At 41.7% G+C, this 13,612-nt stretch overlaps 1 protein-coding gene across 2 annotated transcripts in view; it reads left to right on the top strand.

Moving 5' to 3' along the window:
- The first annotated feature begins 3,339 nt into the window (after positions 1-3,339).
- LOC119009632 (V-type proton ATPase 116 kDa subunit a1-like) overlaps positions 3,340-13,612 on the top strand; it is a 34,086-nt gene continuing 23,813 nt past the window's right edge. For both annotated transcript variants that reach the window (XM_037081081.1, XM_037081080.1), the window contains exons 1-12: positions 3,340-3,423; positions 5,047-5,209; positions 5,472-5,550; positions 5,809-5,906; positions 6,552-6,680; positions 6,772-6,854; positions 7,930-8,056; positions 9,835-9,917; positions 10,440-10,533; positions 11,307-11,519; positions 11,871-12,021; positions 12,895-13,034. In XM_037081081.1, the coding sequence (XP_036936976.1) occupies positions 5,093-5,209; positions 5,472-5,550; positions 5,809-5,906; positions 6,552-6,680; positions 6,772-6,854; positions 7,930-8,056; positions 9,835-9,917; positions 10,440-10,533; positions 11,307-11,519; positions 11,871-12,021; positions 12,895-13,034 (1,314 nt within the window). In that variant the 5' untranslated portion in view covers positions 3,340-3,423; positions 5,047-5,092. The remainder of the gene's footprint in view (positions 3,424-5,046; positions 5,210-5,471; positions 5,551-5,808; positions 5,907-6,551; positions 6,681-6,771; positions 6,855-7,929; positions 8,057-9,834; positions 9,918-10,439; positions 10,534-11,306; positions 11,520-11,870; positions 12,022-12,894; positions 13,035-13,612) is intronic.

Raw genomic sequence — 13,612 nt, 5'->3', positions numbered from 1 at the left:
TGAGCTCACACAAGTCAAATCAACAAAAACACAACCTCACAAAGCACGACCACCTGAGAACATAAACTACATGATGTCAAACGTAATAATACATTATTAAAACAAGCAATCCCACACACAACTAGTTTAAATCCAAGTTTGATTTTGTTATTCAACATCACTGCAAACCATACTATAATTAGGTACGCTGTTAGTTTACCAGTTCTATACCCCTAACCCCCTTTTTAGTTCATAAAGTGCACTGTGACATGTTATGACCACACTGGCACTGGGAATTTGTTGTCATGATAAATCAAACTATTGTGTGTGACCTCAAAATGTAAGAACATAACAGTGATGAGGTCATGCCTCCTAGAGGGGTGATGGAGTAATGATGACTGCTCTTGGCCTGTGATTTTGAAAGACTTTGTTTATCTGTTATTGTTTATGAATTCAGCATTAGAAGCAGCTCAGCTGAGTTCATATAGTTTCTGCAGTTGCATTATTCTTGCAGTTTTAGGTTGTATCCATATGGTTGAATGCACCTATTGTCATTGTAATTTATAAAAGGATCAACAAAATAAATGTAGTGTCTTTTCAATGGACAGACCCTTCTGTCGTTAGGGTTGAATTTTTTTGGTTGTGAACTCTATTTTACCTCTTTACATTGCCACTCTCGGTGTACACTAACATGCTTTATAAAAATCTTTGAAGCCTTTGAAAGCTACATTTTTGCTCTCTCATAATTATTTCATATCTTTACTCAACCATAGTTTACTATCCTTTAGATTCAACTACAGTTCACTGTATATAAGAGATGACCTCATGCGTAAAAGAGCTCCAATCATCATTTGCTTCTGTAAATTCAGGGTCTAAATAGACTGAGACAGCTCAGCACCTTCAGAGAGGACAGCCACTAAAAGCATGCTTATCTTGGAGACAACATCGCTATCCACTGTAAACACCCTCTTCAACCTGACGGAACATCTGATCCATTTAGCCACTGAATCATGAATTGATTCAGAAAGAACAGTCAGCAGTGAAGAATGACCAAGGGTCAAGGTCCAACAGCTGCAAGAAAGACATATTTTTGAATAAGATTTTAAAGACTCTGTCCCTTTTTTGGAAACCATGGAAAGCAGTTTTCCATGCGCACCTCCTTGTCATTACCATGTGGGTCTCAGTGGCACACTCTGCCTTGTTTTCCTCTGCACAGCAACACATGACAATCTCAAATGCACTAATGCACACAAATTATGACAACCACATGGCACCCTGGAATGAGGCAGAAAGTCATCCTTGAGATGCTGCATCTTGTGCAAGTCTGCAGGGGTAATTAATGTACATTATAGGAGCTCCATGCTTCCAAAATTGCTCCCTGGCAGTCAGCCAGTGTCCTGGTTTAAACTCTGCACCATGTGGGACTGAGAGGGGGTGAGACTTTGCTGTGGCTGTTTGTAAGAGGAAAAATTTCAACAGGATCGTGCTAGTACTGACTCAACACTTGGCGAGTTGTGGACTATTCCACCACATCTGGTAGACCTTATTTTCAGGACATTTAGAGAAGTGGTTTTGGTAGCACTGTAGTAGAGGTGCTGAGACTAAGTGTCAAAAACATCTTAGTTGGCACATAATAATCACTTAATCCTATATATTACAGCAGAGCAGAACTGTCACAGCAGAGGTGTCAATGCAAAGGGTTACCATAAGAAAATGCAGGATCATCCAAAATGATGAACCTGGTCATGGCTAATCAATTCATGCCAAGACAAATCCTGGTACATGACTTGTAACTTGATGCTGTATTTCCACTGTTTACCTTGATATTGTTGAGATGAAAGACATAAAACAGTCAGCCATTATCACACAGGACCAGCAGTACCTGTGGACCTCTAATAATGTGAAATAAAGATGAAGTTCACTGTGATCATAATCCTGTGTGAATCTGCCATGTCCACAGTTTGTACAGTGCAAATCCCACAGCACCAGCTTCCACAGTGTCCCACACACAGAGGTCACATGATCATTGTATCCTGTGTGAATGATTCAACATCTCTAGGAAGAACTGTGGTGCTGTCTCATAATATGTTGAACGGCAGTGCATAGCTGTGCTGTTAGAATGGATATGCTGCCTTTAAAAGGTAAAGGTAAGGAACAGCAAGATGTTGTCAAGTTCAAGTACAGCCACAAAGTATCCATTACTTGATCTATAAAAGCTGCAAATGTGTATTTATGCTTGTAATACATGCAGAAAGTAAAAAATCTGATGAACAACTGATTCATATGAAGGCAATCAGAATCAGAATTCCTTTATTTGTCCCACAAACAGGGACATTTCAGGAACCTTTGCTGCCCTTGGCAGTTTTTTTCTCACCTCTGTCACCAAATGCTTGCTGATGGGGAATGGTCTCTGTAAATGAAAGATAAATGGTCTGGACCTGCTCTAATCTAAGAGTGCCATGAAATCTGATCATGAGATCATGAGAACTTTTGATGTGAACTGGCACTTTACAGATGAAAAATGATGTGACTCGTCTCTTGGCAGACCATCTTAGATAGCACAGAAACTTTGCTTGTATTGAAAACCACTTCCCCAGGCCTGCCCTGAGTGGAGATGTTGCAAAAGTTGCCATGCGAACCAGAACACCTCCTGCTACATCCTCTCCAGAACTGCACTCCACAGCTGAATCCATCCTGCATGGTATTCATGAGCTCAGAGTTTGGCATGTTGTCAAGCATCATAAAATAGGAGGATTATCTATTATTATTATAAAAATCTTAGCTGGCTATCTCGTGCTAATTCTGGTGTTATCGGCAAAGTCATATTGTGGATTAAACTGAGAAGCCATTTAAGTGTCACTGGTGATCTGAATTATTTCTGTCTGACTCAGGACTATATAGGCTATGACATCTTCCTGTGTGTGTGTGTGTGTGTGTGTGTGTGTGTGTGTGTGTGTGTGTGTGTGTGTGTGTGTGTGTGTGTGCGCGGAGGTACTATTACACTTTTAAATTGTCTATTTCTATTATTTTTAATATAGGTGTCTGCAGGGTTGGTTGCAGGTCCCAGTTAAATCTCCGTGTCACGATTTTAACAATCCTGGATTAACCATGTCAGATCTAGTGGATTCTTTTAATTCGAGTTTCCGTTTGATTTTTCAAAATAAAAACTACAATGGCATCTATTTGCATGATTTTTGCAATAAAAAGCACCACGGCGACCGAATAATCGTGTTTATATCATGAAAAGAAATACATTGGTATAATAATTATTCACATATTGTTCAATCAATTTAAAATGACAACAAACCAAGTCTATATGACACGCTCTTATTCTGAAATGGTGTTTATTTCCGGTGGTGTGTCTGTCTATAGCTTAACGCACCCTGCTGGACCGCAGCATCCAGCATCCAGACGGGTCCAGCGGCCGGAGAGAGGCGACGACAGGTGAGTCCGACGATGTTTTTATGTAGTCAGGTCGTTTCAGTGTTCAGGGACAGTCACAGGTCCGAACCACAGTCCTGTCCGCCATGACGTGGGGACGGTGATGATGCTGAGGACGGTGATGATGTGACCGAACAGCTGCTTCTGTCTCAGTCGCCCAGTGTTCGTCATGTATTTAATCGTTGCCTCATCAAATGTCTGTTCTGTCTGTCAGTGACCCGGTTCGTCCCTGTTCACACCTGCCGTTCAGACGGCGGGCTGACGTTCTGCTCCATCCGTGTTCTCACCCATCATGCTCCGCTGCTGGGCCTGTAATGGTCGCGCGACGTTAGTGTGTTAAGAAAAATGTGTATGCTGAATACCATAGCATTTATTATAATGTCTGTCATATAATATGTGATATATCTATGTGTCTGTGACAAATAGACAAATAGGCACATAGATGCTCACCTCCTGTCTCTCACTGTGTCAGTGAGAGACAGGAGGTGACAGATGCTCACACGGAGCGGGAGGCCGGAATCCCGCAGCATCATGGCGTCCTTGAACGGTGAAGGGCAGAGAGGAGATAGAGAGGAGGCAGAGAGGAAACAGAGAGGAGGCAGTGAGGAGGCAGAAAGGAGACGGAGAGGAGACAGAGAGAAAACAGAGGAGACAGAGAGGAGACAGAGAAGACACAGAGAGGAAACACCGAGGAGGCAGAGCTGGAGCAGGGAGGCTGCTGAGGAGAGGCTGTTGCAGGGAAGCAGGGCTGTTTAGGAGCTGCAGTGACAGCAACGATGCTCATCGAGGCTGCTCTGCAGCGCGGGGCTTTTTGGAGGCTTGAGTTTATAAACGCAGACGTGTTTTGGGCGCATATAAATGAATATAAATGAACTGCATAAAACAGGTTGATGTTGAGGCTATGGCAGAGCTCCTCAGCCCTGCTCAATAAGCGCCTCTGTCGTCTGTGTTTGGCTGCATGCTCCTTCTGCGTAGAGGTACAGCCCACCTACAGCAGGCTACACATGAGCAGTAAATGGATGGTCAGTCCGTACAGAATGTAATGTGTAGGGCTTGACAACATGGCCTTGAATTAATCTTGCAATATATTTTGGCTCTATCATGATACACGATGTGTATCCTGATGTTTTGAAATCTTCAGAAATGCTCGGAGTGGTCGACAAAATCAATAATTGCAATATTTTTGTCTAAATACCTTGATATCACTACTGTGACATATTGTAGGGATGACTACGGTACTTTGATGAACATTAACTTGAAGAGGTCAGCTTGAGCTTGTTATATTATACTATACTATACTACATCATGCAACATGATGTCAAATAGTAATAGTATTGTGTCAGTGTAGCTCTGTGTGTGCATGTGAGACATTCCATGCCACCATGTATTTTTAGACCTGTTTTTGACTCCATGTACTTATAAAAACAGGAATAAGTTTTCTGTCACAAGCATGTTCCCGTCCTTCTGTAAGGAAATGCACCCCTGATGAACATAATGGGCTTTACCAACAGTTCAGTTAGGAAGAATCATATTTTGAATGGGCACTTTTACTGCCTAACAAAATGAATGAATATATTTTCAAAATCTTTTAATCTAAGACTTTTCTTACACATCTTCCTGTTGCAGGTCCACTGTTTCTTCCTTCTAACGGAGACAGAGTGTGGTTCTCATCATGGGGGAACTGTTCAGGAGCGAGGAGATGACCCTGGCTCAGCTCTTTCTCCAGTCTGAGGCTGCCTACTGCTGCGTCAGCGAGCTGGGAGAACTGGGCATGGTCCAGTTTAGAGATGTAAGTATGAACAGAATCTAAATCCTCTGGAGGCAGAAATAATATCTCTGACTGAATGAAAGCCAGTGACGAAGGTGAGGGGCCTGGGGTGTGGTGTTACTGGTTTCCTGTCTCATATCACACATTTATTGGTGTTTATTAATGGATTCATGTATGGAAATTTCTAATTGAGTTCCTGGCTATCAGTCACAGTGAGTTTTACCCAAATATCTGTAATTATTTTGTCCAAATAACTGTTATACCTCTTTTTTCCTACCCATAGCTAAACCCAGATGTAAACGTGTTCCAGCGCAAGTTTGTGAATGAAGTGAGGAGATGTGAGGAGATGGACAGGAAACTGAGTAAGTCATGATTCAGATACGTCCTCAGCTCTGGCCAAGGGCACCGTGTCCTGTTGTTCCTACCTATGATTCAGCCGGTTACTGATCCTGTCAGACCACATGAATGCAGTTTTGATATTTGTGTTTCTATGTATACATTGAGTCTTGTTTACCCCCCACTTAGGCCCGTGAAACTTGTTTCATTTCATTGAGGGCACTTAAGATAACTTGTTTGTACAGTAGTAGAGTACTGAATCATGGATTATCTGCACTGAAAAGGGTTTGTGGAGAAGGAGATCAAGAAAGCTAACATCCCAACTGTGGACACTGGAGAAAATCCTGAGGTGCCTTTCCCACGGGACATGATCGATCTGGAGGTAATCAATTCATCACAATTATTTCTCATCAGCCATTATTTTTAAGTATGTCATGAAAGTAGGGATACAAAAGAGGAGGTCAGTGAAGATAAATACATGTCCAGTGTGCAGGGTTTAGGTGCAGAACTGGAATCCTATATTCATAATTATGTTTTCTTGAGAGTATGATCACCTGAAACTAGGAACTAGACTTCTATATTTTCAGAGGGAGCAGGTTATTTACCTCGGAGGTTGCCATGTTGCACCATCGTGATTCGACAGTAACCCAGAAGGGACAAACCAGACGCTGGTTCACAAGACAGCCTTTTGCATTTTCCCATTTTTTAAAGCAGTGCGTGTGTGAGGTAGGTGAGGGTGAGATGAGAGGCGTTCAGGTAGTAACAGTCTGCATACACTCCACTGGATGCCACAAAGGTTGCATCGACTCTGGTGTTGAACACTAGGTTAGAGGAGGTGTGATGGCCAATAAGAATTGTCTGAAGTGTGTCTGTGAGGAAGTCGTGTATTGGGTTGCAGAGTGATGTACTCGAGCCCAGATTGTTACGTTGACCAACAAGTTTAATGGCTGAGATTGTATTACATGCTGCACAGAAATCAACAAAATCCATAACATAGCACTGAGTGTCTCTTGATTGTGACTGGCAGGCCACCTTTGAGAAGCTGGAGAATGAACTGAAGGAGATCAACACCAACCAGGAAGCGCTGAAGAAGAACTTCCTTGAGCTGACAGAGCTCAAACACATCCTCCGTCGAACGCAGCAGTTCTTTGATGAGGTTGGCTTATTTCAACCTCTCAGACATATGCACGACACCTCGAGACACAATAGATACGTGGTTTGCTGAGATTGTCTTAATGTGTTGACAGATGGAGGATCCAAACCTGCTGGAGGAATCATCAGCTCTAATGGAGGGCAGTGAGGGCGGCCGTGGAGCCCCGCTCAGACTGGGGTAAAGCGCTTGGACTGAGATGAATTGAAATGAAATTCTTTGACATACATCCTACATGTGCCAGTTTTAGAACATACCCGCTTCCAACCACATGAAAAGAGAGAGCCAGAAAATGTAGACGAGTCAACAAGAAAAATCTAAGAGCAGAGTATCCAGGCAACAGAGAACTGACACAGCAGAAGCTCTGGAATGCAGGAGCACTGTATTTCAGTATTTCACAGATGGAAAGATGGCCCCGTTCATGAAACTGTCTATCTAAGTTGGTGCTACATGACCAGAGTAAACAGAGGAACATAGGGCTGTGGTTCCCCATGTGCTCAACTGGTAGAGAACCTTTAATAACCAGAATGCACTGCACCACACTGGACTAATACACACTCACTCTCTCTGGCACTCCCAAAGGCAAACACTGTTAAAAGGGTGATGACTTCACCATTTATCCCTATTTGCCACAGCTGTGGTGTTTGTTGTTGCAGCTATCATTTTCCAATAATGATAAATGGCAAGTATTGCATTGCTACATGTCTTGGGCCATTACCACCTGTGGATTAGGGAAATAAAGTGAAACCTTTGGGATGATTGGGTGACGTGTCACCAGCCAGCACATGCATCCACGTGCGTTAAAGAGAAAGAACAGACTCACTCGTAAGGACATGCTTTGTTTCACCATCTCATCCTGAAAGGGTCTCAATCAGCTGCAAACTGACCCCATCATTCAAGCAGAGATAAGATAGTGAGCTGAAGGAGGGAGAGAGGTTGAAGCCCATGATATGAACCCACTGACTGACAGATCCATCGAACGTGTTTCAGCTACGTATATATGTAGGGTTTCTTTTAAAACATAAGGACAAAAAGTTCAGTATTGCCACAATAGTTTGTAGATATTCAAGTCACCTAGTTAGCAAGCCTGCAGGCCCAATACGATTAATGTCAGGGAATGAGCACTAAAAGTTGCCATTACTAATTACTGTATATATTATTCTTTTCGTCAAATCTCTTTGACACTCAGACTATAAACACACTGTGTCTGTATTCTTTGATGCTATCTGCTCTGAGCACTGTTTTGTCTGCGCAGTTTTGTAGCCGGAGTGATCAGCAGGGAGAGAATCCCAACCTTTGAGAGGATGCTGTGGAGGGTGTGTCGCGGTAACGTCTTCTTAAGGAAGGCAGAGATCGAGGACCCTCTGGAGGACCCCACCACGGTCAGCACACGTAACTTCATCAATCATGTAGAGACCCATGAAGACACATACTGTATCTCCTCAAATAGGCTTTTATTTACCTCGTCTGCAACTTTGTATTAGAGGCTCATATTTTTATTACGAAGCCCTGTTTTCATTCGCTCCAAATCAGTTTTAGCTGCTAGCAAAACAAAAAAACAAAAAAAAACTAGGTTATGAGTAAAACTTCCCAACCAAATGTGACCAAAATAAATTAAATTTAATCAAACTGCAGTCTCGTCCATTGCACTGACATCCTTCTCTAGAATCAGTTCAGAGCTGACAGCCTTGCTTATGTAATGAGTGGATCTGGGTCTATTCTGGGCCACGTTGTTAGAAATATTTGTAGCCAGCCACCGCTAGCCACAAATGTCATGCCTCCATTACTTGCTGAAGAATAGATGTCCAACGCTTTATTTTATATCATTTTCTTGAAACTTGCTGTGTTTGTCCTGTATTGAGTACTGGCGCTCTGATGATTTATGCTTCCTTATCGCAAAAATGCAATTGTCAGGCAAAATGATACCTAAATGATCCTAACCCACCTATTGAGATGTGACAGGTAGAAAATCTTGATTGACGGCACATACTGACAAAACACTGGTAAATTCCCTCTGAAAGCCTTTGTTCCAGCTCCGAGCGATCTTTGTCTGAGCAAAGACGTTATCAATAAGAAAAAACCCAACGAAGCAGTCGGAAATTAGTCATACATGTTAAAGGTCAACCAATTGATCGGTTTGAGTGATTAATCTGTGCAGATAGGACCTTTTACTAACTATTGTGATCGTCTGAACTTGGCTGTGATAGTTGCCAATGGCTGCACAGCCTCCACCGACCATTCGGGGGAGTACGTCACCAAAATGTCAACGTAAAGAAATTGGCAGACTTTGGTAACTGGTGTACATTATAAGGTAATTTTCCACTCAGTGAAGAACCTTCTATATATTCATCTGCTGATAGAGTAGCAAAATATGGGCTAGCGTTAAATCTTTGCGGTCCCATCATAAGGTTGGAGCAGCTGATTTTACAGGAGGCTGAGGTGGGTGGCATTCAGGTTATATGTAGTCTCTCATAGCCAGACCTCTCTCATCTGACATGTCCTCAGTTTATCTTATCTGAATTATATAAGATGACACTATCACCTTGTATATGAAAGGGACAGGGCACTGAAGGCAGGCAGGCAGGAACAGAAACCATTCTGTTACTTCACATTGTGATGCTCTCTCATCTTAATAATCCAGCCACGTAACTATCCATGCATTCATGAAATTAAATGAAATCACACACTTAAGGATCCTCCTTCCCCCGGGAATATGACAGAACATTAATGGTTTGTGAGAGTGACATTTAACAATGAAACAGGACAGAACAAATGTTATACTGGTCATAACAGCCACAGAACAGATTCAACCATGAAATCCAGTGAATCCCACGTTCACAGATGTTGTGTCTGGATATCAAACAGACAGCTACTTTTAGCTTTTCAACTCAAGACGGTGTCCTGCACATCTCTAGAGTAACTCTACTTTACTAATGGCACAAAACCTGAGTTTCACTGTCACTTATCACTAAGAGGGTGAGAGACGTTCAGTTTCGACTTTACATTTAAAAACAGTCTTTTTCTTTCTCCCAACTATTATTATTATATTGACCTTTAGAAATAGGTCTACCTCTAACACTCATATTACAGTTGACAGTTTTACATATTAGAAAGAGATACATGACTGACCTGTGACTTGCACTTGTTCTCTTTCTATCAGGGAGACCAAGTCCACAAGTCAGTGTTCATTATCTTCTTCCAAGGTGACCAGCTGAAGAACAGAGTGAAGAAGATCTGTGAGGGGTAGGTGTTATGGGGGAAGATGCCTAAAATATATTTCGGTGGAATATTTAATTCAGAAAAATCTTACTGCATGACTTATCCTGTGGGGTTTGCAAAAAATCGATGCCTTAAGTTGTGTAAAGATGCCAGTCTGTGAGGTTAGGTTGAGGTGTGTGTTATTATGTTTATGCTGGTATAATCTCGATGTGATTAATTGGTTTAACTTTTAATATATATACAGGTGATTCCAAAGTTTAGTTTGGTTAATAATAATAGGGGAAATAAAATGGGTCGGACATCTGATCATCTGCACAATGTAATCCATGTTCTTGTACAATCGTGATGACAATTGGACACAGCAAGGAAAAAAAAGGCAACTTTTTTTGCAGGTTTACCAATTTTAAAAAAAACCTGAGTGTATATTCGCTTATTTCTGTATAAAAGTGGTATTGTTGTCCTAACACTGCAGGATTTCTGTGCATTAATGGGGCACACCATTTAGTCCTGCACAAAGTGACTCTTTTGGTTGGTGTACTTCTCCAGGTTCCGTGCCTCACTTTACCCATGCCCAGAAACCCCCCAGGAGAGGAAGGAGATGCTGGCTGGAGTCAATAGCCGCATCGATGACCTCCAGATGGTATGTTTATCATGAAAATGGATCCGGCATTACACAAACGTTTAATAAACCAAAACATGTAAATAGATTAAAATGAGGTGCACTTTCACACATGTGGTTGATCTTGGAGTAAAGCCTGCTTATCGTTGAAGCCATATTAAAGCCACATCGTGTTATTATCAGTGCAGGTTATTTTTCATTTAATAATTATTTCAAAGGGCCTTTGTACTCTTTGTTGCACTGCCACTCACTGAACAACTAGGAATTAATCAGAGACTCCAGGATGTCTGTTCAGTTCCCTTTTATAAGATTTATTTCCAATCAACTTACAAAAGCCCACATAATGTAGAGGGCATTAGTTCTTATCTGTGAAAGACCTTTGTCCTGTTTCATAGTGTTTTGGTTTTTCCTTATTAAGCCTGGAAAAAACCCTGGTTCTGCTTGAGAAATCTGCTCTAGGTCTGAGCCTGCCAACCACATACAATGTGTCACACTCCACTACAATAGAGAATTTTACTCAGGTTTATATAGAAACAGGTTCTGTACATAAACACGTCTTGAGCCTGGGAGCCAGTAAGGTCAGATCAATCCCACTGTACAATCTTTAACTCACATTATTTTCATATCACAAAAATATCACAGTCCGCACCAGGCAGTGTCTTTAAGATACATAACAGCAGCAGTCTGATGTCATTATTACACCTTACCTAACGTTAGCCTGTAGCAGCATGTACCAAACGCGGAGGGACCAGGGTGTTCAATCTGAAACAGATCGCTCCTCGCTGCTTCTGTAGGTGCTGAACCAAACAGAGGACCACCGTCAGCGAGTGTTGCAAGCTGCCTCCAAGACCATGAGGGTGTGGTTCATCAAAGTGAGGAAGATGAAGGCCATCTACCACACACTTAACCTCTGCAACATCGACGTCACTCAGAAGTGTCTGATTGCCGAGGTGTGGTGTCCTGTCTCAGACCTGGACTCCATCCAGTTTGCTCTGCGCAGAGGGACGGTGAGTTTTATCATTGTACACTGATCATGTACTCATATTCTGCTTTGAGTGTGTGGTGTAGAGAAAAGGCTCACATATTGCTCTCTTCCTGTCCTTTATACATCACATGTGAGGTCATAGTCTGTTTGTTATTGCTGACTTTCATACCTGAGTATAATCTTTATCTGTTCATTCTCTCCACTCCAAGCTATCTGTAGATCACACTAAAAGAACCCACTTAGATACAGTTAAAACAGATACACGTGAATGGTATAAACTTTAGTTGTTGTGTTGGGGCCTGTGTAAGTCATCTGTGCTAACCCCTGTGACAGTTGCAGTATGATGCTGATGAGTGAGGGCTTTGTTTGACAGGAGAGGAGTGGCTCGACTGTGCCCTCCATCCTCAACAGGATGCAGACCAAGCAAACCCCCCCTACCTTTAATAAGACCAACAAGTTCACATCAGGCTTCCAGAACATCGTTGACGCCTACGGCATCGGGAACTACCGGGAAATCAATCCAGGTCAATCATTTATCTATATGGATTAATTACTCATCATGTTATTAGTTCAGAAGGACAATAGTAGTTTAAGGACAACATAAAATCCCTCCCATTTGTGAAATAAAATTACTCATTGTCAAAAGAGTGGGTTTAAATCTATTGCCTTTTTGTGATTATTGTTTAGGTGGCTTCATAGTGTAATTTCTTAAAAGTTGTCGTTTGGTCCTTTGCTGAGCTCGACTGCAGGCAAAACCAGACCTTTATTTCTAATTTCATTCTGCCCCTCTGCTGCTGTCACTTTCTTTTCTCAGACTGTAACACTGTTTTTTATTCTTAAATCTTTTGTAGTGGTCATCATTTGACCTTTTTTTGATTGCTGTTGAGCTATAATCAATACTTAAACCCTTTAAAAGCCTTGAAGATGTTCATAACCCTCAGTTTCTTTGAAGGTGGAAAGTCTGCAGGAAGGAAGTGTTTCTGTTGTACTTCTGCAGTGGCTATTAAAAAATGACAAACTAGAATTTACAATAAGCATTGTGATTATTAAATGAGGACAATGACAATAAAGTCTAATACTGTGTAGAATAATTTATTGTCCAAAATGCAAAATGCAATTCTACAGTGTTTGCTACACATTTGTATATAATATGTAATATGATTTAAGTCCACATTGATTAAATATGATCATGACAGTATAGACTGTTACACATACATTTGGACTCATGTTTAGAGTTCCTGGTACTTACTGCCATTCATTTCATTGGAGGTAAATTCAATCAGTCCTTGCTCAATATCCAGTTGTTTCCAGAGACTCAGCACATGAGAGGTGGTGTCCTTGATCTGATCTTAGGCATTGTGGTGTGATGGTGCTCTCCTGTCTGTCGTCTGTCACAGCTCCCTACACCATCATCACTTTCCCCTTCCTGTTTGCGGTGATGTTCGGTGACATGGGTCACGGCTTGCTGATGACCTGTGCTGCTCTCTACCTGGTCATCCGAGAGAGTCGCCTCCTCTCCCAAAAGAGTGACAACGAGGTACAGTTACACCTCTTTTCCACTGGTCAAAACTCCCACTTAAACTCACCAGGATCAAGCTTTTGTGTGCAATGAAAATGCGTATACTCTGCATTTAGTCAGTTGACTCAGGAGACCCGGTTTCTGTCACCTCGGCTCGGCTTTGATCCAAACTAGATTCACAGACCAGCTGAGTTGAATGGGATCAATTAGTGATTTTTAGCTTGTTGACCCACGTTTAAAAAACCTGTGTAGACCCACTGATTTTGGTGGAAAAGCAGTTTAAGACATAAACAACTCATACTGTACTGACCTTACAGCTTGTTCTTTGTGTAAAGCTAGGCTGACATTCAGACTCTAGTAAACACACAAGGCTTGAGTCTTCTTGTGTTTTAATGAGATGTTGTTTCCTCTTGTTTTTTTGGCTTTTGTTTGCAAAAACATTACAGAGATCAGAACATAAATAAGCACACAAACATAATACACACAACATGTACTGTAAAGAAGAACAGAGCTAGCTGTGACTGAAACTGCTATTTAACAGAGCACATTTAATCAATACGATAAAACACAGACTTCACATTCCTTAAAAAATGCAT

The sequence above is a fragment of the Acanthopagrus latus genome, chromosome 20, assembly GCF_904848185.1.
Source record: "Acanthopagrus latus isolate v.2019 chromosome 20, fAcaLat1.1, whole genome shotgun sequence".
NCBI lineage: Eukaryota > Metazoa > Chordata > Actinopteri > Spariformes > Sparidae > Acanthopagrus > Acanthopagrus latus.
This window is presented reverse-complemented; position numbering and strand designations above follow the sequence as displayed.